Source organism: Panthera leo, chromosome A2 (genome assembly GCF_018350215.1).
Source record: "Panthera leo isolate Ple1 chromosome A2, P.leo_Ple1_pat1.1, whole genome shotgun sequence".
Lineage (NCBI taxonomy): Eukaryota > Metazoa > Chordata > Mammalia > Carnivora > Felidae > Panthera > Panthera leo.
In genome coordinates, this window is record NC_056680.1 from 44,723,609 (window position 1) to 44,750,450 (window position 26,842).

Here is a 26,842-nt window from a genome sequence, read left to right on the forward strand (position 1 = left end):
CTACTTGGAGGAGAGGGACAGTTAATTTTGCCATATGGCAATGCTGCTTTTATTTTCTGCCTTTAGCAATTAAAAGACCAGCCACATGGGCTGCAAAAACAGGACATTCAGAGTTGGACATAGAGTGGGTTGCCTTCTAAAAGTACCCCTGAACTCTAACCCAGCCTTGAAATATGCATAACACCTGGAAAAATAATTTTATTACAAGCCTACTTTTGTCCTTCGATTTTATGTGATAAAAATAGATTGAACATATACTGAATGTATATCTTTTCTTTGCTTTCTGAACTGCTGTAGCTCAACCTAATTGGATTCAAGAAATAAACGATACACATGTGGCCATTGAAGAAAATGTCTTTTGGGAATGTAAAGCAAATGGAAGGCCCAAACCTACATACCGGTGGCTAAAAAATGGTGAACCACTATTAACTCGGGTAAGCCAACTGATGATAATCATATTTTAGTATTGACTGTAATGTTTCATGTGACCTCATTGTTATGGAAACAGGAAAATGATGAGTTATTTAGAAAATAATAAGCAACCAAGTGTTAATAGCAGAAAAAGTGGAAGTGAATGCAGTTGATACATGGAAACTCCATAAATCCAGTTCTTCATCCTTGTTCAATTAAGCTTCTGTACAAAATCTTTGGTTTTCATAAATTAACATCTTTGGCTGTACAATTGGAAAGTCATGCAGAGAGTCTGGAACATGTAACTGTGCTAAGAAACAAATTTGTATGTGTTCTATATAAGAGAGAGTAAGACCTCCCAGCATACAAATTCTCCTCTCAATGTGGTTTTGTTATTCTCTTCTGTTCGTGGAGACTTCTGGACAACAACGTGATGTCCAGTAAGATCACCATCAAAACACCCATTCTGCCTCCAAACACGTAGTAATGACATATGCAAATGCAAGATTAATATTTCTGATGCAACAGAAATAGAACAAAAACTGAAAGTGATTACTGCGACTGGAGGCACTAGACTGTCAGCCTGAGGGAAGGCAGTGGTACCTGAGAGCTTGGCTTTAAAAAAGCAAAAATCCAGGGCATCTGGGTGGCTCAGTCAGTTAAGTATTGGGACTGCAGCTCAAATCATGATCTCATAGTTCGTGAGTTTGAGCCCAGCATTGGGTGAACACAAGTCCTGCTGTGGTTGAGCCCCACTTCTCTTTCTACCTCTCTCCCCTTTCTGCCCCTCATAGGTATCTCTCTCTCTTTCTCTCTCCCTCTCTCTCTCTCTCTGGTCCTCACTAATTGGTCCCCTCTCTCTCTCAAAAAAATAAAAAAATAAAAAAGCAAAAATCCTCTCTGGAGACAGGATACAATATCCTTGGAGTAAGGGCTTGGGGTGTGGATCTTCCCCACCTATTGCTCTCCCGTGAAAGAAGCAATCACACACAGTGGTGCAAGACAGGTGGAAAGTTTTGGGCCAGGATTCCCACTGGCTCTGGGCTGAGAGCTGCAGTAATTTGAGTGTCCTCACAGATCAGGACCTCACAGAATCCATGAGCAGATCTGCTTCTGGGCTGGTGACCCAGGGGATGAGGTAGAACAGCGACAAAACTGCTGATGGGAATAAAAACAAACAAAGAAAAATAACTCCTTTTCACAAATAAGCCTGTAAGCCAATATTCCAAAACATTTTCAAAAAGTTATTTTTTAGAAATTTGAACCAAACAATAGAATGGTCTAACAAAGAAATAGGAATGAGTCTGTTTAGGATGCTGAAAGAGTTAAATAAAGAACTTATGTCTATGAAAATAAACAAGATATTTTGAAAAGTTAAGCAGACTGATTTTTTTTTAAGTTTATTTATTTATTTGAGAGAGAGAACACAAGTGGGGGAGAGGGAGAGAAAGAATACCAAGCAGGATCCCGGCTGACAGTGCTCCATCTGAATGCTGGGCTTGAGCTTATGAACCGTGAGTTCCTAGCCTGAGCTAAAATTAAAAGCTATATGCTTTAAAAAAAAAAAAAAAAAAAAAAAAAAAAAAGCTATATGCTTGGGGCACCTGGGTGGCTCAGTCGGTTGAGCATTCGACTTCAGCTCAGGTGAGGATCTCATGGTTAGAGTTTGTGCCCCACATCCGGCTCCATGCTGACAGCTCAGAGCCTGGTGCCTGCTTCAGATTCTGTGTCTCCCTCTCCCTCTGCCCCTCCTCCACTTGCACTCTGTCTCCCTCTCTCTCTCTCTCTCTCTCTCTCTCTCTCAAGAATAAAAGCATTAAAAAAAATTAAAAAAATAAAAGAGCTGTATGCTTAACCACCTGAGCCACCCAGCCCCCCCCCCCACAGATAGACTTTAAAAGAAGAAAATGTTAATTTTAGAAATATGTAACCACTGAAATGAAAATTCTATGCAGACTATTCATTTTGTTAGGGGGAAATGATAGGTTATAATAATGTTTAAAAAGGATTTGGAAGGTGTGATTCTCAAACATTTAACAAGTGCTAACCTATCCTGCCACTTCAAACACATTGCCTCATCTGGTATTCACAAGGAACCTTATGAGGTAAGTACTATTGCTATGCCCAATTTACAGACAAGGAACCTGCCTTGTTTGCCTGAGGTCAGAGCAGTTTGCCTAAGGTCACATCCATCTTTAGTAAGTAATAGAGCCAGGATTCAAATATTGAAGGTCTCCTTGATTCAGAACTAACCACCAAAGTTTGCCTGAATAAGGTTTTCAGAATTGGTTATATGGAAAATAAGACTTAAGGAAAAGGAGGGGGAGGGAATATGGCCCAAAGGGAAGAAAAGTCCAAATGCTCTTTGAAAATAAATACTTCAGTAGTCACTGTCTTTCTTTGTGTTTTCTGAAAACAGACTCTGAGGCAGACATTTGTGTTCAGGAGGTATGCTGGGAAAGCTCTCAGAGCCTCACCTATGAAGGAGTCAGAGAAGCCAGACTGGGCAGAGGTTAAACAGTGGTGCAGTTCCAATATGAGCCTACAGGGGGAGCTCTGGAGCAGAAGGCCCTTCAGAGGTTCCCAAGTTAGAGGCAAAGGGCGGGGGGGGGGGGGGGCGGCCTTTGTACCACTGCACCAGCCAGGCATTGAATTTGGGAAGTTCTTTCTGCCAAAAGCATTACCCAGAGAGAGGGACCCAGCTGTGAGCAGTCATCAAACTTAGCAGCTTAAAGAGTAAGTACCTTGGTTCTGAAAGAGCATCTGGAAAGTACTATGAGAATCTGCTATGAGAGAGGAGACATTGACATAATACAGGAATGCTCATCTAAGGGAGCAGACCCTGACAAAGAACTAGGAATGAAGCAAGGGGAGGATGGGGAGGGCCTTAATAAGAATGAGGAACAATTGTGTCCAATTTAAACTTTTCCTGTGGTATTTTCCTACTGAACTCAAATGTTCCTGAAATCTGACATTTTCCTCAGGCCCCAAGTTAAGAGGCAGGTTTTCATACTCAGATTTCCTCCACCATAGGCGGCCCAGTGAAGAGTGCCTGCTGTGAGCAACGGTGGGTCATCAGTGCACACAAAGCAGAAAGGGGACTGTTGCCCTGTCACATACTCCTCTCCTGTCCCTGGAAGAGCTCCTGCTGACTCCATGATTTTCCCAATTATAAAAGCCAAACTCAAACCACTAAAGTGTAGGTACCCAGATAACCAGCATTTTCCTCAATTTTATTTAACGTGAGGGAACATGGGTACCTAGATTTGATCAGAGCCTAATAAGGTGTCTACCCTGCTAAATCGCGACCCTGCGGCAAATAGAAAACCAGTACTTCTTTTTATCTTATATTTTTTAAATGGCAGGTTCCTGGGGAGGAGGAGATCCTTTTTGGGACTTACAAAAATTGATAATTCAAATTAGGTATCCTCAGGCTGACAAATGAGAATGGTCTTTTGTTCAGTACACTAACTCTTCTTTCTTCCAATTGGCCTCCAGAAGATGGTCCTAAGCTTAGATTATGCCACTGACATCAACCAATATTAAATATTTGTCTCTGCTTCTATAATCTATAATATATAGATTACAATTCTCTTAACCTTCAAAGTGCTGCCTCCTCATAATCTGAATGTTTTAATACTCTGAACAGTAAATATGGTTGTATTCCCTACCCTCCTCCCCACCCCACCCCACCCCCCAGTCAGCACAAAGCCTGAGAGTACAAAAGCATTTTAAATTTCAAGTTCATCTGTTTTAGAGAGGATATTAATCTGAATGGTTTCACTATTGAATCAATGAGAACTCCAGAGAGTCCTACAATTTAAATTCCATTTACCAACTGATGTACAAGGTTGTTCCATTTAGCATCTGACCTGCCACAAATTTAGTTGACAGATAAATAGATCATGTAATGTAAATTGCTTATATGATGGCTATTTTCTTCTCATTAAGCCCCTTTGATATAACATGCAACAAAATTGCCTTAAGGTCTCAGTTGAGAAGGTCATTGTTTTGTGTTCCTCTTTTCTTTCACAGGATAGAATTCAAATTGAGCAAGGAATGCTCAACATAACAGTAGTGAACCTCTCAGATGCTGGCATGTATCAGTGTGTGGCCGAGAATAAACACGGAGTTATCTTTTCCAGCGCAGAGCTTAGTGTTATAGGTGAGTACTTATCCTGGAAAGGAAAAAAAAATTTAAGTCACTAAACTAACACGTGTTTTGCAAAGCATGATGTTCAATCAAAAAAAAAAAAAAAAGGTAAATCTTGAGGCCAAAGATATTGCTCGAGGGAAAAGTAATGCATTCTCCAAGCAATACCAGGGACCATTTTCTTTTTTTTTTTTTTCAGTATATGAAATTTATTGTCAAATTGGTTTCCATACAACACCCAGTGCTCATCCCAAAAGGTGCCCTCCTCTATACACATCACCCACCCTCCCCTCCCTCCCACTCCCCATCAACACTCAGTTTGTTCTCAGTTTTTAAAAGTCTCTTGTGCTTTGGCTCTCTCCCACTCTAACCTCTTTTTTTTTTTCCTTCCCCTCCCCCATGGGTTTCTGTTAAGTTTCTCAGAATCCACCTAAGAGTGAAAACATATGGTATCTGTCTTTCTCTGTATGGCTTATTTCACTTAGCATCACACTCTCCAGTTCCATCCACGTTGCTACAAAGGGCCATATTTCATTCTTTCTCATTGCCACGTAGTACTCCATTGTGTATATAAACCACAATTTCTTTATCCATTCATCACTTGATGGACATTTAGGCTCTTTCCATAATTTGGCTATTGTTGAGAGTGTTGCTATAAACATTGGGGTGGGAATGCAAATTGGTGCAGCCACTCTGGAAAACAGTGTGGAGGTTCCTCAAAAAATTAAAAATAGACCTACCCTATGACCCAGCAATAGCACTGCTAGGAATTTACCCAGGGACCACTTTCTAAACCAGCCTCTACTGATGCTTCCAATGGGTAACACAGTTCCCTTGGCACCCATTTTTATTCGTCTGTCAACCACTGTTCTAATTTGAGCAGTTTCTGAAATGCTGTGGAATCTTGGTATCGTATTGATTTGCTACAAAATTCAGCTTGGAAGGAAGAAGAGTTGACTTGGTTTGGGAAGGTTGCTAGGAACAGCTGGCAAAGTGCATCTTGTTCTTCCTTATCTGAATTTATCACCGTATAGGCAAGTGGTCTGCCCCTCCAGCTACCTCTCACCATATGACCCATTTTCCCTGCTCTTCAGCTGCACTGACAGTATTTGTTCCACATCTTCACCATCCTCCCTTCCTCCAAGGGCCACTGGAGCATACTGTTCCTTATTCTTGAAATGCTTTTCCTGCCCTTCATTTCATTAACTCCTTCCCTTCCTCCATCTTCAGGTTTCACTGTGGCTCCCTCAGAACGTCACACCTGGCCCCATGCCCAGAGCAACTTCGCCTCTTGCAGATTTTTTATTTGCCTTTTAATTGTCCTTTGTAACAGATGCCACTGTTGCATTTTACATTTGTTGTGATTTTTGTCTTTTTCTCCCGTTGCATTTTAACTTCCCCATCATGTCAAGGACCATATTTGGTTTAAATCATTATTTTAGGGGCTCCTGGGTGGCTCAGTTAAGCATCTGATCTTAACTCAGGTGGCTCAGGTCATGGTCTTGCAGTTAATGAGTTGCATATCGGGCTGGGTGCTGACAGCTCAGAGCCTGGAGACTGTCTTTGGATTCTCCCTGCCCGTCTCCCACTCATGTTCTCTTTCTCTCTCTCAAAAATAAATAAACATTAAATTATTTTTTATTATTTTATTCTCAGGACTTAATGCAACAGGGAAGCACATAGTATGCACTCAGTAAATAATGCATGTAGGAATGAATGAATGTGTTAAATGATGTGTTAGATGTGTTAATCAGTTAAGAGACTGTTTTTAAAAATGAGGTATGAATTAAGTAAATATATCATTGAAAGTATTAGGGCACCTGGGTGGCTGTCGGTTGAGTGTGTGACTTTGGCTCAGGTCGTGATCTCACAGTTTGTGGGTTTGAGCCCTGTGTTGGCCTCACCGCTGTCAGCACAGAGCCTGGAGCCTGCTTTGGATCCTCTGTCCCGCTCTCTCTCTCTGCACCTCCCTTGCTTGTGCTCTCTCTCTCTGTCTCTCAAAAATAAATATGAAACATAAAAAAATAAGACAGTATAAATTAAATGAATTGGCAAACCTCTGGAAATTTAAAAAAAAATCCAGGCTATCAATTTGTATGTGTCCCATAGAAAAATCTTGGCTCTGAATTTGGGATTTATCTAAAGTACCTAAGCAATAGTTCTTAGGGAGAGTGTAATAGAAAGATTATGAATGAGAGAAAAGCACACACTGGGAGCTGATACCATAAATTCTGATGATTTCACCAGTTTCAGAGTCCAAACTTTTTCTTCAGCAAGGTGTTGTTTGATGCCTAGCATGTTGAGCTGGCATGGGCAGTAGATGCTCTCAAGCTGAATGTACTTCTTCCCTGTGCAAGTTAACAAAGGAAGGAAAAGCTTCCATGACTGTTCTTGTCACCAAGTTCTTTAGCTTGGGCCACTATCCCATAAAAGACAGGAATATGTGAGAGTTCATGGCGCTGCAGCCCATTTCAGTGAAGCCTAAGAACACTCTGCATCTGGAATAAGCATGACCTTTTTGGAAGCTGCTACCTACCTCTCACTCTCTTAACACTGGGAACAATAATTCCAGCTTCCTCCAGGACAAGTACTATAGTTTCACCCTGTGCCAGTTGGATCTGATTATTGGTAGTTTTAACTGACTCTTTTTGGAGCACAATTCAGCATGGTAGATTACTCAGGATTTTCTGCAAAAACAAAGATGTTGTCCATTAAACATTAAGCCAACTAGTTTGAAGAAGAGCTAAAACTGAGGGTGTACAGCCTAATGAATGAATTGCATTGTCCTAAGTCCCTCTAGATGAGTGCTTTCCAAATTTCAACTCTGAGAACCCCGTTACAATTTTAAAAGATTCTGTAAGTCCCTCTGTTAAAATAATAAAATTTGATAATAACAAATGACTGTACATCATGGGATATAATTATGAGGTAAGACCGAGAATAACTAGTCCTAAAAGCGGAGCTGGAAATGAAAAAGACTATCAGATTATTTTTATCTAGAGCACCTACCCATAACTGAAAACAATAGAGTGTATATGAGATGTGTGTCTGTATATCTACATATACATTTATGTATATATTCTTATGCATAGATGAAACGTAACAGTTTAAAACAACTCCTTGCACACCCTTCTCCAGACCCTGTCCGCTCCTCCCACCAGGGCTCAAGGGCTGTGAGTTGGGAATCGCTGCTCCATCTTTTACAGAGATTTGTTTCAAATCACTTCCAACTGGAACTAATTCCAAATGAATTCTTGATCTGAGTCCTTTCTTAAGACTTTCTTACGAGCCCTGAGGTCAGCAAGCTAGAGCAGTGAAGATAAGAGGAAAATGCCTGAGAAATTATTTAACCATTCTGATCTCAACCATGTTGAATATGAGAACAATAAGGCATGTCAGGAAATGAAACAGGCCAAACAGTGGTAAAAATAGTAAAGGCTTCCAGGAATTCAGGAAAGAGAGTTTGGCTGATGCACTGGGATGGTCAGCTGAGCCTTGAACAGTGATTTATATTTGGACAGACAGAAAAGAGGACAAGGAATATTCCAGATCAGAGTGAAATGGCCTTAACAAAGGCTCAAAGTTATAAAACATCTGGATGGTTTCTTACACATACAGAACCCTGGAATGTTTTCAAAAATTTTGACTCAAATACATAAAGTATATGGGCAAAGTTTTAGATAGATGGAAAACTTAATTAAGGACCAATTTTAGAGATGCTTGAGTAACAAGCTTAGAAGTTCCTTCTTTAATATTCCATTTTCTCTTCCAAAAAATCATATTAATATACTCGAAGTGAATTGAAGGACAGTTAAGTGTAAAGTGAGTAAATTCCTGAAGTTCATTTTAATTGAATGAGGGAGAAGACATTTCACTATTTTAAAATACACATAAATTAATATTGGTTAACCTGGGTAAGCTATAAATATGATTGTGTTCCACAAGTCACTTTGTGTATTACAGAATAGTAATAATTTGACTCTTTGGGGTCAAATGACTAATTTGTTATTACCTTTCTTAGAATCATGGTGAATTTGAATTGAATAAAGAAACACAAGCAAACTTTATTATCAGGAAGAAAAAAGTCAGTATGTTGGTTCCAGCTATTGATCAAATATCAGGATCTCCCAACATTAGAGAGGAGATTCCCTTTCAAGCTAGGTAATAACCCTAGAGTCATGAATAAGAGATGGTTAGGAAGCACATATTTGATAGGCTTTTCCCTTGGTCTTGTTTTATGTGTTCTGTCTGAGTATTTAATGTGTATGTAACATATCTATATTTAATGGATTGAAACTGCTAAATATTTAACGTAGGTACTGGGTGATTTACTCACTGGATGGAAGAATAACATAGACTTTTACCTTGAGGTCAGTCTATTAGAGTAGGCCTGGTTTTGAGTACATCAAATAGAAAATATCCTTGTTGGGGCACCTGGGTGGCTCAGTCGGTTGAGCGTCCGACTTCGGCTCGGGTCACGATCTCACGCTCCGTGAGTTCGAGCCCCACGTAGGACTCTGGGCTGATGGCTCGGAGCCTGGAGCCTGCTTCCAATTCTGTGTCTCCCTCTCTCTCTGCCTCTCCCCTGTTAATGCTCTGTCTCTCTCTGTCTCAAAAATAAACGTTAAATAAAAATTTAAAAAAAAAAAAAAAAGAAAGAAAATATCCTTGTTTGCGGCAACTGGGTGGCTCAGTCAGTTAAGCGTCCAACTTCGGGTCAGGTTATGATCTCACCGTTGGTGAGTTTGAGCCCCACATCGGGCCCTGTGCTGACAGCTCAGAGCCTGGATCCTGCTTCAGAATCGGTTTCTCCCCCTTTCTCTGTCGCTCCCCCACTCATATTCTCTCTCTCTCTCTCTCTCTCTCTCTCTCTCTCTCCCTCTGTCTTAAAAATAAATAAAACATTAAAAAAAGAAAAAATCAAAAAAAAAGCAAATGTCCTTGTTTGTAATTGACCTGTCACCATTGATATGTTATTATTCCTCAAGGCATCTGTTCCCAGACTTTTTCTCCTGTATTAACTTATGTCGTGGAAGAGGTTAACTGTGTGATGTACTCCCGTGGACATCCCTGGGGTGCTGCACAATTTGCTGGGTGATGGCATCATTCTGTCCTTCTCTCCCACTCATGAAGGTATATTGGAATTGGGGTGAATACAGTCTGATAACCACGGGGAACTTGGATCTTCTATAAAATGTAATTTTAGGGGTGCCTAAAGTTAGTAATTAAGGGGTGCCTTAACTTAGTCGGTTAAGTGTCAGACTTCAGGGCAGGTCATGATCTTGCAGTCTGTGAGTTTGAGCCCTGTGTTGGCTCTGTGCTGATAGCACAGAGCCTAGAGCCTGCTTCAGATTCTGTATCTGCCTCTCTCTGCTCCTCCCCCGCTTGCAGTCTGTCACTCTCTCTCAAAAATAAACAAACATAATTTTTTTTCATGTAATTAAAAAAAAGTAAGTTACATATTTTCTTGGTAAAAATTTAAATCTTCTAGTGCAGCGTTTCTATTCATGTTTCATATCTGTGTCCACATAGATGATCCTCTTGGTGTCAGGGACTGCTGATTGAATTGCCAACCTTGAGATTTTTTGTGATGCTCCAAGTAGAATGCTTATGCTGTGTATGTAATCATGGGGTAAGGACAAAGGACAACTGATGTCCCAAAAGCAGAAGCAGGGATTGAGGTACCTCTGAGCCATTGAAGGAATATTCTCTAGGGAGAAGCCTATAAAAGAAAGCAAGATGGGAAAGAGTGGAGGAGCTGCGTAAGGTCATGGTCGCAGGCAAAGTTTAGCCTATGTCTCGTCCTAGAGAGGGATATCTGGACCATAAACTGCCTCTTAGAGTTATTCCTCCCTGGAGAAGGGAGACTGGCCTTTACTGAAATCTCTGTTTATCAGTCCATCCCTGGGCTGCCGGTTAGGTGGTAGTAGCATGAGCAGTAGGGGTTGGGGTGGTGATGTGGGTGCAGATGGAGGAAAACCTCCCAATTTCCCAGGGAAGGGGGCAGCTGAGGTGGTAAGCAGCCAACACTCACAGCAGGTGGGGCCAAAAAAAAAGAAAAAAGAATCCATGTGAGGGTACCAACAGCATTCTCTACAGAGAACAAGTAATTGTACCAGGCTGAGACTGTCTGTACCCTAATGGAGAGTTAAACTAGTTTTCTAGAGTATCTTTGATTTTGAAATGGGATGAACTATCCTAAGAGCAAGTAAGTCTTTTGAATATGACCTGACTTTGCCAGGACTGCGTAATGGAACAGAAATAGGTTCTGCCTGAGGAATTTGTGTCTAATGCTTCAGTACTGTGAGGATTCTCCTGGCCTGTGTGGTAGAGGGCATGTGACCCTGGAAGGACGCTCAAATATCATTAGGGAATAGATGGTCCAATTAAAGTGAGGTGGAGGCTTGAGCAATTATTTGGTTAATTTGGCATTTATCCAGATGATTGGCTCTCAAATTAGGAAAGCATTAAGACTAAACTAAAAGTTATTTCACAGGGGCTTTCACAAGTGCTCATCTGCATCTGACTCTGATTTCTCAGCTGCCTCGTTGAGCCAGATTACAAAATAATCAAATGTGCTGAGTGTGATCAGCATCCAATGAGAGGACAAACGCCTTTCTTACCCAGATGTAGTCATCTAGGCAGAAGCTTTACTAAAATTGTCTTGAAAAGGGAAAGCTATCCACCTGGATGTCAAATTTGAAATTTTTAACAAGTTACTAAGTCTCCCTTTATCAGTAAAATGAGGCTGCCATTATGTACCTTATTGCCCAAACTAAGAGATCCCAAGTGCAACCTTTCTTAAAGCCTAGAAGTGTTTGTAGAATTATCAGACATGTTTGCTATTGTTAACTAATATCCATACCAAACTCTTTCAGACGGCCACCAAATCATTACCAAACCCCTTTTCTGTGATTCTCACATTTTGCTGATTAAAATCATCTGGGGAGCTTTTTAATCTCCTGATACCCTACCATCCACCAAATCAAGTAATTCAGACCCTGGGCCTAGGTCCCAGGCATTAGTCCTTAAAGTTGCCGAGGTGTGATTCTAGTGAACAACACAGTTTGGGAACTACTGCTCTAATTGATCAAATCAGAAGGCCATTACTTTTTCTACGGTATTCTCAAACTTTGCCATGCATCAGAATCACCTGGAGGACTTGTTCAACTACAGACTGCTCAGTCACCACCCCCACCCCCCGAATTTCTGATACGGTAGCTGAGATGGGACCTGGGGAGCTGCATTTCTAACAAGTTTCTGGGTGATGTTGATGCTGTTGGTTCTCACACTTTGAGAAACACTGTCCTGAAATAGGAAACTTATCCTAGGGTGTGTGTGTGTGTGTGTGTGTGTGTGTGTGTGTGTATGTGTGTATGTGTGTGTTAAGTGGAGTACAATCTACCAGCAAATCTTCTGATTTGGATCAGGACTCTCAATCTGAAGTCCTTCTATAGAAGAGAAATATCAGGCATCAGAGGTTCCATCCATGGCTGAAGGCTCCATTTCACCAACAAGGTGAGTAGAATTAGGCCTACAGAGTGACTTCACAGATTGCCATGGAAGGACGAAGCCAAGTTGTTGCTTGGCATGACTGGTGACTTAAAGCTGATTAAAGGGAGGGGTACCTGGCTGGTTCAGTCAGTAGAGCATGTGACTCCTGATCTCAGGACTATGAGTTCAGGCCCTATGTTCGGTATAGAGTTTACTTTAAAAGCCAACCAAAGGGAGACATTGAAACCTGAGGGGTACATATTACGATAATTCCTTACATGAGTTCACCCAAAGAAATGCCTTCATTGAGCCAAAGTTGTATTTATTTTGGGAAAGAGTGGGGGAGGGGTAGAGAGAAAGGAAGAAAGAGAATCTCAACCTGGCTCTGTGCTGTCAGCACACAGCCCGATGCAGGGCTCCATCTCTCGAACTGTGAGGTCATGACCTCAGCCAAAATCAAGAAACGGACACCTAACCAACTGAGCCACCCAGGTGCCCCTGAGCTAGAGTTTAAAATGTGACTCAGGCATGCAGTCCAAGGCTTCACTGAGCAGTGTTACCATATACTGACTGTCCTACAACTAAAATCTCTCAGTCATCTGTAAAACTGCTGTGAAGGCATTATTCATTTAGAAGTCCATAGTTCTTTACCTAAGGAGCTTTACAATAAACTTTTCTTACATTGTAGAACCAGGAAGAAAGTTTGAATCTTGTAGCAAAATTACATATTTTCTTTTATCCATCAGTAAGAAATATGCTCTTCTTCTTCCCTCTGCCTACCATATTGACTTGTCTGCTTTGGCTTCCAAAAGTTCACTCTTTTGTGGCAAGTCTAATAAGATTGTTTCCTACCATTCCAGTATTTGATGTTAGCCGTGTTCTAAATGCGTTTGTTACTTTGTATCTTTTACCCTTGTCTCTACAAGTCTTTTTAAATTAGTGAACCAGTAAATGAAATGGAGTATTTTTTCCCCTCTACCACCTTCTGGAAACATGTGGATTCTATTTTGGTAGTCCAGAAGATGTTAGAATTGGTGTTCAAGAAGATTTAACAGTGATTTTCAAACTTTGATCCATGTATAAATTACTTGGGGATCTTGTTAGGTTTAGATTCTGATTTCAAGACCTGGGTTGGGCCTGAGATTCTGCATTTCTAACAGGCTCCCAGGTGATCACCAACGCTTCTTCTCTGAGGATCACATTTTCAGGGGCAAAAATTATAAAATTATAAGTTCTCAGGTCCTTCTCATGGCAGGTAGAGTTCAGGAGTATATATGCTTAATAAGCTCCTCCAGGTGATTCCTATGACCAGTTCAATTTAGGTGCCACAGGTCCAGAATCTGCTTTGTAAATCCTCTTGTTACCCCATCTTAAGCCATCACGGCAGAGTTGCTTTCAAACTTGTAAGAGCCAATAGAATGGGGAGCCTGGATGACTCGGTGGGTTGAGCGTACAACTCTTGATTTCAGCTCACGTCAAGATCCCAAGGTCGTGGAATTAACTCCAAGTTGAGTGTGGAGCCTGCTTAAGATTCTCTGTCTCCCTCTGCCCCTCCCCCACTCAAGTGCTTGTGTACACACTTGCTCTCTCTCTCTCTCTCAAAAAACAATAAAAAGCCAATAGGAGTTGGAGGGCAGAATAATGACTAGGCTGTTCTGTTGTTATCACCACTATACATACAGTTAACCCGTGTTTCCATTGTTGAACCCAGTATTGACAGAAGCTCTATCAGTCATGTTGGACCATTTCTACCAGAAATAAAGCATTTGCACAAGCAACATTCCAGGTGGTATTTTTCAACATAAGCAGACAGTGGCTCTTCTGGGCTCCTGAAGAAGTGAATTTTATATTTAGTGTAAGGCAGTTTGCTCTTAATGAAGCTTTTTGAATGTGTTTAAAAATGCATATTACAAAGGCAAAATGTGTGTTCTCTTTCCATGTTAAAACTTCAGTGTAAGGAGTTACTGAAGTCACATGACGAGCAAGAAATCAGTCACTGCTGGGTGACATAAACATTGCTCATCCACACTCTATGTTCCTCTTGAGACTGTAGTCTAGGGCCGGGCATGTGTAGCAGAAGCCCTTAAAACTGCTGTGATACCTTGACCCACACAGATTAGGGAACAAAATGAAACAATCAAAGGAAATGGAAGGGAGTCGAAGTTCCTTTCTTCTCAGCACTGGGTTGTGAGTATGCCTGGGGAGGACAAAGGAGATTATGGTACTGCTTCAGGGTGAGGCTCAAGACTCGGGAAAGCTGAATTCCCAGGGTCCATTTGTCCTGTTAGCTTCCCATAAGAGTATGTTTTGGGGAAGTAAGGAAAAAAAGTTATGTGCCAAGGCTCTCCTACTGGCAGTAGCTGAATCTGTGTATCCTTCTCAGTATTCATTGACTTCTTGTTCTTAGCTTGAAATTGGCCATGACGGAAGTATTTACACCACAGAAATTGCAAGCACTAAAAGCTGAATTCTTTGGTGTTTTCTTTGAGAGCCATTTGTTAAATATCTACTATCATACCATCAGGTGGTTTCAGAGTAGTTTAAGAGTCTAAACATCCCAGATTGTTTTTCTTGAGTAATTCTGCTTCATTATACGAAGGCCTAACTCTAGAAAGGATTGAGTGTCCTAAGCACAGGCCAGGAAGGTCAAGAAGTCATTTACAACGCCACTTGAAGGGAAGAAAGGGATGTGGTATCCAGGCAAAAGCATCATGAGAAGAGAATTTCCTGTTTGAACTGAATTCCTGAATTCTCTCCTACAACATATTTATTCAGCAAATACTGACTAAACATCTACTTTGTACCGAATGCTGTACTAGGTAAGGGATGTATAGATCCATAACACACAGCCTCTGCCTTCAAGGAACTGGTGATGTAGTGATCGCTAGTAACAAATACTACCGTGTTTTTTCAACAATAATTTCTATCTCATAACAAAGTTACAATCAAGTAGGGCACTGTCATACTATGTACTACTTGTCTAACCAAGGACATGAATCTGTATAAGTGTTTACAACATTGTGCCAAATGTAGTAAAATATCACTAATTTGGACTCATATAAGGAGGTTTACCAGCTGAAGCTCTTAAAACATGTAAGAATGATTTTTAGTCAACATGTTAATTCCTGTATAAGATATGATGTTCTAAAATGGCTTTAAAATGTTTTGCTTGGAATAAGAAAAAAATTTTCCACCCATGTTTCCACAGTTAATTTTTGTCTTTCCAAACCTTGTATAAAAAGAAAAAAGGCTAAGCCTGATCATACTTGTTGGCAGAAAAAGTGTTGAGAGATCTTGAAATGGTTCCTGTGCTCAAAACTATTTGTCAGTTACCATAGTGCCTGAAATGCCAACATTAAAGAAGTATTTCTCCTCTAGATCAGGATGGATGAGATACCACTACTCAGCAATAAAAAAGAATTAACTGTTGATACACACAACTTGGGTGGATCTCAAGAGCATTAGGCTAAGTAAAAAAAATCTCAAAAGGTCACATGCTATATGATTCTGTATATAAAATATTCTCCCCAAATGACAAAACTGTAGAGACGGAGAACAGATTAGTGGTTTCTAGGCATTAGGGAGGATTAGGCAGGAGAGAGCTGAATGTGGCCATAAAGGGGTTGCACAAGAGAAATCTTTGAGATGATGGAATGCTTCCATATCTTGATTTCAGAGTAGTTTTTCAAGTCTGCATATGTGATATAATAACATAGAACTAAAGACCCACATTGTACCAATGATCACTTCTCTTATTTTGATATTTTATCCTGCTCACATACGATGTAATCCCTGGGAGAAATTAAGTGAAATACACAGGGCCTCTTTATCTTTGTACCTGTCCATCAATAATTATTTCAAAATAAAATTTTGTTCAAAACACGATGTATTTATTTGGCTCTAAAAAGCCTCCTTGTATTTCAGCATAAAGTCCCCTGATAAGGGTGGTGGTACTCGTGCAGATAGCAGAGAGGAGGAGTAGGTATGAAGTTGTTACTCTAGGAAAATATTGGGCTAAGTACTTTAGTTACAATTCATGTATTATTTCATTTATTCTTCAAAACAACTTTGTAACAAAAAATATTATTATTTTGTTTTAAAATAACCTCCCCAAAGTAACAGGAGCCCATAAACCTAAGAGCCACCACGGTAGGAGGAGACCTGGGTAAGCAGGGATTTCAATGAATTAGACCAAAACAAGCAGGGCATCGGCATTAGGGATTTAGAAAGGAAACATTATGCTGATATTAGAATAAAAATAAATAAAAACTCTTACTTCAGAGTTTTGTTGAGTCTCCTTGTGAATATCATCCCTGATTAGGGCTGATTTTGAATCCGCTGGTCTGAAATAATGGCCCTAGAAAAAAGAAGATTCCCACTATAACGGGCCTTCCTAGGTATCTACCCAGCAAGCCAGAAAAAGCTTAGGGTTTTAAAATCTGATACCAGTATTATCTCCCCAGTGGTGAAAACATTTCAATGAATGCATGCACTCTAGATTTATTTTTATGGAATGATGAGGTAATAGTTAAAGATAATAGATAAAGGTTAACATAATCTAGAATTCTGAACTTCTAAAAGGGCCATACTGAATAGTCTCCATCAATTGGCAATGTTCCAAGTGATGTTTCTGCAGAATAACTGCAATAGAACTGACATGCAGAATTACCTTTTCCTCTTCAATAATAGAGTAAAACATCACACTCAATATGTTTCCCAAATGTGACTCCCACTGCACATCTAGCTAAGGAGTTATTCTTGTTCTCTCTCTTGAAAAATGTTATGAAGATACAAATCTTCTGTTTTCAAGGGTTCTGTTGGCTACTTTAAATACCCTTGACATGTGACCAAGAGTCCTTTAATTCACTAAAACCAAACAGTTCAGAATTGCAGAGAGAGCTTCTTTCAGCCGGATGCTTCTCATAGATCATGTAATGTTAATAGATTAAAGACCATTGATAAATAATAAAAAGTTGCATTTCCCAAATGGAAGAGGTCCTACAACATGACTCATTCCAACACTGAGAGAGCAGTGCCCTCTAGTAGTTGATGTAAGAAATATTATCTTCTAAGTACATTAAAGTTAGCAAATGAGGATTTCCCAGTATCAGAGCTACTCTCAGACTCAAGTGGGTAATTTGACAATTGATTTTACCTTTTCTGAGCTATTAAGAACCTACTGAAGTTTCACCTTCAATGTGTACTAAATTTTTAAGTGCCAGCAAGCGTTGGGTTCTAATAGTGCTTAACTGGGGACCTTACCAGTAACTTTTAAAACCTAATTTCTCTGTGAATGTCAAATTTAACAGGCTTCTTTCACTTAAATACAGGGTACAGACAGGAAAAAAAGCATCATCCCTTACACTTAAGGGCATCTTAGGTACAACAGATGGTCACAAAATGGCAGAATGTTAAGCAAACCATTAATGAGGCAAGTATTCAAAAACTGATGAAGGTTTGACAGTTTTGTCCTAGAGAGCACTGCAGCTTAATGTGGCAACTGATAGATCTGCAGGTACAATAATAGAAGTAAATTAAGCAAATTGAGTAAACAAAGGGAAAAGATTTGAATTTATAATTCCATTTTTATTAGTGAAAGGTACTCAAAGCCACTCTTAATCTCTAGGATATCCAGAAGATAATAGGCACATAAACAGTACAGGAAAAATGTTTCTGAAACTGGAAGGCATGTTTTCTGTCTTCTGTGTGGCTGATACCATGGTATTTCAAGTCTTGTAAAAGCAATATATAGTTTTTTGACAAATACACCCATGTGTTGTGCAGTTTGATTTATGTAAACTCATTTCAAATGCAATTGCAGAATTCCTCCTGAACAGATGAAAAATGTCTGCCTAAAGTGATAAAAATGTGTGTGTAGAAAGACACAGTTTTAAGAAGGGATTTTGATATGATACAAATTTGTAACTCTATTTCACAAAATACGCTTTTTCAAAAACTTCTAGAAATTTGATTTTTTTTTACATTAATATGTCAACACAGTGTTTACCTAAGATGAGAATGAGTCTGTTCTGCTACAAGAACCTTTCTGTGTTCATATTAGCACGTATAGGATTGGTAAATGGGGGAATGTGCCAGTATAACATAAATGCTGGCTGTGTTCATGGATTTCACAAGTGGTAGCCATTGAGCACAGAGCCCACTAACTCAGACCAACACAGATAGTTAGCCAAGGCAAAACTATGTTACCCACGATTCCCCTCACCCACATTGTTCCTCTTGGCTCAGTGTGGCCGTGTAGTCTAACACAGCAGTGCTTATAGCGTGGTTCTCACGAGCCTTTCTGCAGGTTTTACTTGTTTCAAAATCTTTCCAGTTTTACTTGTTTGCTTGAGCTTAGCAACCTCAACTCTTCCTTTAGTCTTTCATCAAACTATCTTCACACATACACACACATTCTGTTTTGTTTGTTTGTTTTTGTAGTATTTATTTGTTAGGAATTTCACTTGTCTTTTTAATCATGCTAATACATTTACTCAAGTGGTTTGTGGGGGGAGTTAATGTTTTTGTTACATAAATATTGAGTAGGTCTATCCTGACCCTATCTTGTTTATAACACTATAATTTTTATTATGTGACTTTGCAGATCATACTAGGAATGCATTTACCTCATTACAGCAGAAACATCTGTACTTGCACACTATTTATTAATTACACTTATCATTATAGAATTATGCTTCAAATTATAGACTCCCCTCATGAATCCAAGGTACACAGATCGAGATATCAATTGCCTACTAGATTCATCTATTATTTACTTTCACCTTCGCATAGTAAAACCAGCCCCATGCATATATTGCATCACCCTTTCCAAACAGTAACCTTGCCACTTTTATTTCTTTCTAGACAATTATAGAAAGTATTTACACACTTAATAAAACACTTAATAAAAATTTAACTTGGTTTCACTGAGGTTGTTTTGTTTTGTTTTGTTTTGTTTACATCACTAGTACATGGTTTGGGTACAATTAAGAAATTGAGGGCTGCCTGGGTAGCTCGGTCAGTTAAGTGTCTGACTCTAGATTTCAGCTCAGGTCGTGATCTCACAGTCGTGGTATCCAGCCCCACTTTGGGCTCCACACTGGGTATGGGACCTGCTTAGGATTCTCTCTCTCCCTCTCCCTCTGCCTCTCTCTTTCTTTCAAAAAGAAAAGAAAAAAAAAGAAAGATAAAGAAATTGACCCCCATTTGCCCCACCCACATACATATACACTCACTCTCTGTCCTTCTTTAACTAATTTGTCTTTAGTATTTACATTTCACATTTAACACAATCTGAAATCTTAAATTCCATTACGTCAAACTGCAGGGAATCATGGATATTAACTATAGTAAAGTTAAGGTTCCATGAGATGAATCCCCACTCCAAACAGATCCTAGATCACATTAATTCAGTTAACTCAGAAGAAAATGGAGATTTTTTTTTTCAGAAAGTCATCTTTTAAATTGCTTCTGAGAGGATAGATATATGTATCTGTTGTTTTAGGAAAGAAATAATTCTTCAATATTATTTCATAGAACCACCTGAGTTCTAAAATGAATTTGAGAACACTCATAGTAAGCATGGAATTGAGTTTTCTAAGAGCAAGCCCCCGTTTCTCCTGCATGAGCCAAGCATTGCGTTAGGGAATAGTAGTAGAAAGCCAGACAAAGCCCTTGTTTTTAAGGAGAAGGAAGTTCACAGAGAGTGGCGATATAGACATTTCAGCATGTTCTCTCATGGAGACATTCACAGAGTGCTAAGGGACAGAGAAGAGGCAGAAACTGTCATCCAAGACGGAATGCTTTAACCTACATAATCAAAAAAATGCCTTATGGATTTTCTGGTTTTGTCTTTCCCTTATGCTTCACTGGAATTTAAAAATTTTTATTCATTTGAACATGGGATAATTTTTTTAAGAGTTCGTCAACAGCATGATGGAATGTTCTATATCTTGATCTTCATTGTGCAGTATGTCAAATTCATCAAGCTGTACACTCAAAACTGATGCATTTTACCATATATAAATTATACCTCAGTTTTTAATTAATCCATCAAAATGTACAATGCTACTTCCTTTACTACAGAAAAAAATTTAACTTCTTCCCTTTGATGTCAAAGGCAACAACAAATGCATTGCAGAAAGAAAAAGCATAAAGCATGATCTAGTGGGATTTTTTTCTTCCATAATAATTAATATTTTATTTTCTCTATTCTCTTCCAGCTACGGGTCCAGATTTTTCAAGAACCCTCTTAAAAAGAGTAACTCTTGTCAAAGTGGGAGGGGAAGTTGTCATCGAATGTAAGCCAAAAGCTTCTCCTAAACCTGTTTACACCTGGAAGAAAGGAAGAGACATATTAAGAGAAAATGAAAGGTACTGTCTTCAGATATTTTTAACATTTGATTAACCTATAATAATTTATTTGTTATTAACAGTTCTAGGGGCGCCTGGGTGGCTCAGTCGGTTAAGCGGCCGACTTCAGCTCAGGTCACGATCTCGTGGTCCGTGAGTTCGAGCCCCGCGCCGGGCTCTGGCCTGATGGCTCAGAGCCTGGAGCCTGCTTCCGATTCTGTGTCTCCCTCTCTCTCTGCCCCTCCCCCGTTCATGCTCTGTCTCTCTCTGTCTCAAAAATAAATAAAACGTTAAAAAAAAAATTAAAAAAAAAATAGTTCTAGAGGGAGGAATTTACTATCTACTGTTGATGAACTAAATGTTAATCAAAGAACTGAAGCTTTGGAAGAGGACAGTAAATTAGCTGGTCATTGTAATCTTCCTTGGTATTAAGATTCTAAAAAACCCTCCCTGCAGAGAGAGATTGCATGATCCCTGTTGAAGACTGTCAGAGCTGCTCAAAGGTGAGCAACTACAAAAACCTTCCTTAATTTTAGCCTAAAATTTGTTGATTAGCCCACGTTTCTCCATCCTACTTCTTTTTGCTTAAATAAATACTTTTGCTATGACAACCTTTCAAATATTTGGTAATGGCTAGTATGTCCATTTGTTTCTCCTTTTTTTAAGGCTAAATACGGCTAATTCCAAAGCTCATTCTGCACATAACTTAGTTTTGATTATTTTAATGACATCTTTTTGAAATGGCAGTTTCTTTTTCTTTCTGACATAAATTCTTTACTTGTGTATTTCCTTTTGTACATGAATGACATTTAGAATGCATGCTATTTATACAGTGTAAATATATATGGGTTGTTTGGGGTTTTAGGTAAGATTGCACCACATGGCAGGTATCTCTAAGACCTTTTTTGGCTGTCACCCCTGTAAAATATCTCCCACCCCTTTCTGTAATCTATCAATCTGTTGGAAAATGGTAATTATGCATGAGTCTGTGTCAGAGCATTTACTAGCTGTATACATAATGATTTTAATGGATGCTAAAGGTCAAGTACTCAAGGATGCAATGTGGAAGCCTGTAAAATGTATCTGTATCTACCCTTTACACCTGTACACCTTTAGATTTGCATATGCAAATTAGATAATCGCACTGATGATGTTGCCTTTATTAATGATTTTTGTAAACAAACTTGATATGGTTTACAGATGGTGCATTCACACACATATTAAATTCATAATATATATCCTTTCCTGACTCCTGTTATATTAACAAAGCAGTATAGTTTACTGAATATTGGCATGGTGTTCAAATTTGGAGCCATACTTGGAACTTAAAAACACAGTTTCTTATTTTTTAGTCTTCAGGTTTATTTTCTGTTTCACCACGTTGTTTCTCAGAATTAGGTCTGTAGATTACCTTTAATAGTTATACATTTACTTTGTTTATTATAACATAATTGAAGTATAACTAGCATGTACCATATGTATTGCCTAGACTAAGGGTACTTTTTTAATGTTTATTTATTTTTGAGAAAGAGATAGAGTCAGAGTGTGAGCGGGGGAGGGCTAGAGAGAGAGAGGGAGACACAGAATCCAAAGCAACCTCCAGGCTCTGAACAGTCAACAAAGAGCCTGATGCGGGGCCTGAACTCACAAACTCCTATCATGACCTGAGCTGAAGTCAGATGCTTAACTGACAGAGTCACCCAAGGTGCCCCTAAGGGTACTTTTGTAAGTTTTAATTTAACAATGATTTAAAGAACAAGTACCTTAAAATAACACAGATAATGGACAGACATGTCAAAATCCATGAATGAATGAAGTTAGAGTAACATTACTGTATCACACATCTTTCAGTGGCTTAAAACAATAAGTCAAATTCTCATTCACATTGCATGCTCATCAGAGGTCTGCAGGTAGCTGTGCTGTCCTCTAAAACCAGGGCTTATGGAGTAGCACCCTCCTGAACGTTAGTATTGCAGAAGACAAAGAGGGGGGCCAAACATGCATAGGATCTTAAAGCTTTTGCCCAGAAATGAAACAATTCATTTTCACTCATGTTCTGTTGGCCAAAACAAATCATACTGCCCTTCAGAAGAAGTTATGGTTTATATATACAATGGAATACTATTTGGCAATGAGAAAGAATGAAATATGCCCTTTTGAGCAACATGGATGGAACTGGAGAGTGTTATGTTAAGTGAAGTAAGTAATGCAGAGAAAGACAGATACCATATATTTTCACTCTTATGTGGATCCTGAGAAACTTAACAGAAGACCATGGGGGAGGGGGAGGGGGGAAAAAGTTACATGGAGGGAAGGAGGCAAATCATAAGAGACTCTTAAACACTGAGAATAAACTGAAGGTTGATGGGGGGTGGGAGGGAGGGGAAAGAGGGTGATGGGCATTGAGGAGGGCACCTGTTGGGATGAGCACTGGGTGTTGTATGGAAACCAATTTGACAATAAATTTCATATTAAAAAAATAATAAATGATCATAAAAACAAAAAAATAAAAACATAAAAACATAAATAAAAAGAAATTTCAAAAAAAAAAGAAGTTCACTCCAGCAAGGAAATACAATCTTCGTATGTGTCTAGAAGATAAAAGAAAAAAACCTATTATTTTGAACAGTATTAATGTCAGCTTAGCACTGCTGTAGCTTAACCATTGTTGCATACTGATTCAGTTACTTTTGGGGAAATGGTGTATCAGTGTCAAGAACTCTATTTGATAAGTAAATTTAATTGATTGTTTCTACCACTTGACTTACCACAAAGCTTGTCTTTCTCCAGTTGTTCTTTCTACTACCGATTTGATTAACAGGACTTGCATATTGCTTCAACATTTTTATGGCACTAAAGATGATGTATTTAAACTGAGGAAGCTCCCCATCATTATCCAGTCTTGCTGTTTATCCCCTCCACCTCCAGAGTCACCAGGCATGACCCAAGCTATCAGTATTAGCCCTTCCTTCTCCCCATGGGCGCTGTGTTCTCACAGCTCTGTTCCTTCCTTCTACCTCACTCAGATTTTCTTAAGCAGAGAGGCTGATTTTGGTAATGTAAATGAATCCCAGAGCTGGCCAGGTGTAATGTAAAGGGGAATGATGGTGTGCCCTATCCAAGGGAGGTGCCTGCCACTCAATTCTAGCATTATTGCTGCCAATTGGAGATGCAGGCCAGGTGCCTCCCTATCTTCTCATTCTTCAAGAGAACTAGAAATCTGGACTTTTATTTGAACTCTTTTTATATTTTTAAATGTCAGCAACTAATTTTTAAAAATTTTAATGCTAGTAGCAAATGGGCCATACATCCATAGTCCAAGTTTACTTCATGAGTCGCTGGATTTTTAACTTCTGAGAAAGATATAAACTCAGCTGTACATCTTATAATTACTGAAAAAGGTGAAAAATAGGAAAGATCTTAATATGTTCTCACTGGCAGAGATGAAATTTTGCTATTTTTCTCCTTTTTTCTGATAAAGGAGAAAGAATTAAATAGATAAGGGAGCAAAACAATTCATGAGTGAAAAATTCAAGAATTCTTATGTTAGGAAAGAGTTGACATTGTTAGACCAACACAGAAGGCAAACTTCTTTGTGCCTAGTGACTTATTAGCCCTAATTCTCTTTTGAGATCTAGAATCTTAAGAATCAAAGGGCAGGGGCACCTGGGTGGCTCAGTCGGTTAAGCGTCTGACTTTGGCTCAGGTCTTGATCTCACAGTATAGTCCGTGAGTTCGAGCCCACATTGGGCTCTGTGCTGACAGCTCAGAGCCTGGAGCCTGCTTCGGATTCTGTGTCTCCCTCTCTCTCTGCCCCTCCCTGCTCATGCTCTCTCTCTCTCTGTCTCAAAAATAAATAAAAACATTTAAAAATTTTTTAAAAAAGAATCAAAGGGCAAACTTTTAACCTTTGAGTAAAAAGTTATTAATATCTTAAGTACAAAATACTGGTATAAACAGTGTTTTGGTGAAACAAAACTTAATGATCAAGCACCCTTTTTAGTAATGTTACCCCTTGAGTCTATGTTTTTACTTAGTCAAACACTATTTAGTACGTGATATTTAATTTCTTTTTTGAGCTAAGCAGCCACCTACAAACAAGTTCACGCTAAAAGTATATGAAACAATAGTTTAAAATTTTAAGTTTTTAACTTATTTAATCATATAGTGATATTGTAGTTATCTCAGTGGGTATAGATTCAGACATACTGGTTTAATGTTGACATGTAAACTATTTAAAAATACGTTTGTACGTACTTATTTTGGTTTTTCATGGCTTTAGAAATTTAAAGCATATTCACACTGGCCTCCTCTATATGAAGCATCCAAATGAAAGAGTTAGCTTTGTAATTGTGTGCCTAAAACATGTCTTTTTCTCTTGTACATGTTTCCAGCTATCAGAATGTAGGCAATATCAGATATTTAAAACAAGGGTGAACTGTTAGCGCAAGTACTTTAGCCTTCAGGAAAGGCCTCAAGTCACCGTCAAAGTAGCAAAATTATTTGGATTAATTGACCAATTAAGCCTTCTAAAAGAATAATGTTCATCATTTTGTTTACTTCTAGTTTCTAGACAGAAGGCACTTGAAGCAGATGAGATTGAAGTTGATCTATTAGAAACAAAAACATCAAAATACAAAAGTAGCAGAATCATTCATAAAAACCTAGGGTCCTAGAATTATAAGGAGCCATAAAACCTTTCAACCAGAATGGACTCTTTGGTGTAAGTTACAGAAATCCACCTCAACACTAACTTCAGCACATTGGCTTGTACACCTGAGAAGGCCAGGGATGGACTGTAACCGAAGGTGTGACCAGGCTCAGGTGCTCACACAGTGGCATCATGTGTGACTCATCTGTGTTCACTCTATCTTCCAGCGGGCTCTCCTCTCCGGGTGGTAGGATGGCTGTCTGCAGCCTCATGCTTGCCTTCTTTTCTTAGGTTCTCGTAACAATTCCAGAATAGATTTTCACATAATTGAATACACCTGCCTTGGTCATTGTTCTCCCCTAAACCAATACATTCAAGGATCATGTAATGCACTGCATAGGAAAACATGAGGCATGCACTTGTTCTAAGAGGGTGCATAGGGAAGCTCCACTTCAAACCACATGGGCTGAAAAGGGTTTCCCCAAAGAAACAAAGGCAAGGTCCTGCTTCTAGAACAACAGTAAATGAATGCTGGGCAGACAACAATGCCAAATTCCTACTGTAGTTACAGGGCCCAGCTTTCATTCCAGGAATAGGGTTCCCCCAAATGGCTGGACCCTTATCCTTCTCTGATATATCTAATGATGGAGACCTAACTAATTGTTAGAATTTTTTTTCTTCATAACCTATATCCTTATAACTTTCACTCATTGTGTTTTCTTTTGCTTTTGAAGTTATATGATAAATCTCATTTTCTCCACCCCAGTCCTTCCTTTTATATACTAGCAGACTACTGTGATACCCTCTTTCAATTCTTTTCAAGCCTAAATGTCCCTGATATTCTTTATATGGCATATTTTTGCATTCTCTCACTTCCCTGATTGTCTTCTTCAATGTCTTTCTAATAGAAAGTATGTCACCTAGAATTAAAAGCAGTATTAATAAAGGGGATAAATAGCTTTATCTTATCTCTGTAGAAAGTATGATAATTACCATTATAGGATGTATCTAAAGAGGAAAAATTATCTTCAGTGAGCTTAGATTAGTAAGGCAGGCAAGTGTATAATGCATCATAGAAAGACCACTCACTCCCAAAGGTTATTTTTTTTTAATTATCTTCGTGCTTAAAGGGGTAAGTGTAGTTGACTGGAAAATTCACTTAGAGGAAATATTTTACTTCTCCCTGAAGCTGAAGAAATGAGTGAAATGTTACTCTAGTTAACATTGTGTAAATAAAGACTTTGTGGCCTTACTCATGCTTGAGAATTTCCCTCCTTTTTTAGACACTAAGCTAATAGATTTTGTCAAGCAAATTGATAATAACCAATATAGATATGCCACTGAATGTTTCTGAAAAGAATCTGAAACCTACAGCCTGCATGTCACAGGCATGGTTTCAGAACAGCAGCATGGCTATTCTGTCAAACTAGCCAACTCCAATTTTGTTCAATGAATGAAGAATGTATTGGGTACTTGCCATATGCTAGGCCGTCTGCTTGGTGCTAGGGATAGAGAGAAAGAGGAGACATAAACCCAGCCCTCAAGATTCTCATAGACTATTGCAGGAACCCAGTAGCAAAATAACAATATGTTTCTCCGTAATCCTAGGGCATATGTTATAAACGTGATGTACTAAGAAGGAACATTGGAAAATGTAGGTCAACAATGGATTGTGGAGGCCTTGAATTTTATGTCTGCAGAGTTTAGACTTGAACTAGAAGACCCTGGAGAAAATGAAAGGATGTTATGCAAGCAGTACATGGTCATACAAGTACTGTGAA

The 26,842-nt window shown here is 39.0% G+C and overlaps 1 protein-coding gene across 9 annotated transcripts in view; it reads left to right on the forward strand.

The window, feature by feature from the left end:
* The window catches only part of CNTN4 (contactin 4), an 893,585-nt gene that overhangs the window by 744,319 nt on the left and 122,424 nt on the right, over positions 1-26,842 (forward strand). For all 9 annotated transcript variants that reach the window (XM_042929999.1, XM_042929997.1, XM_042929996.1 and 6 more), the window contains 3 exons: positions 298-434; positions 4,447-4,576; positions 20,281-20,431. In XM_042929999.1, coding sequence (XP_042785933.1) covers positions 298-434; positions 4,447-4,576; positions 20,281-20,431 — 418 coding nt within the window. The remainder of the gene's footprint in view (positions 1-297; positions 435-4,446; positions 4,577-20,280; positions 20,432-26,842) is intronic.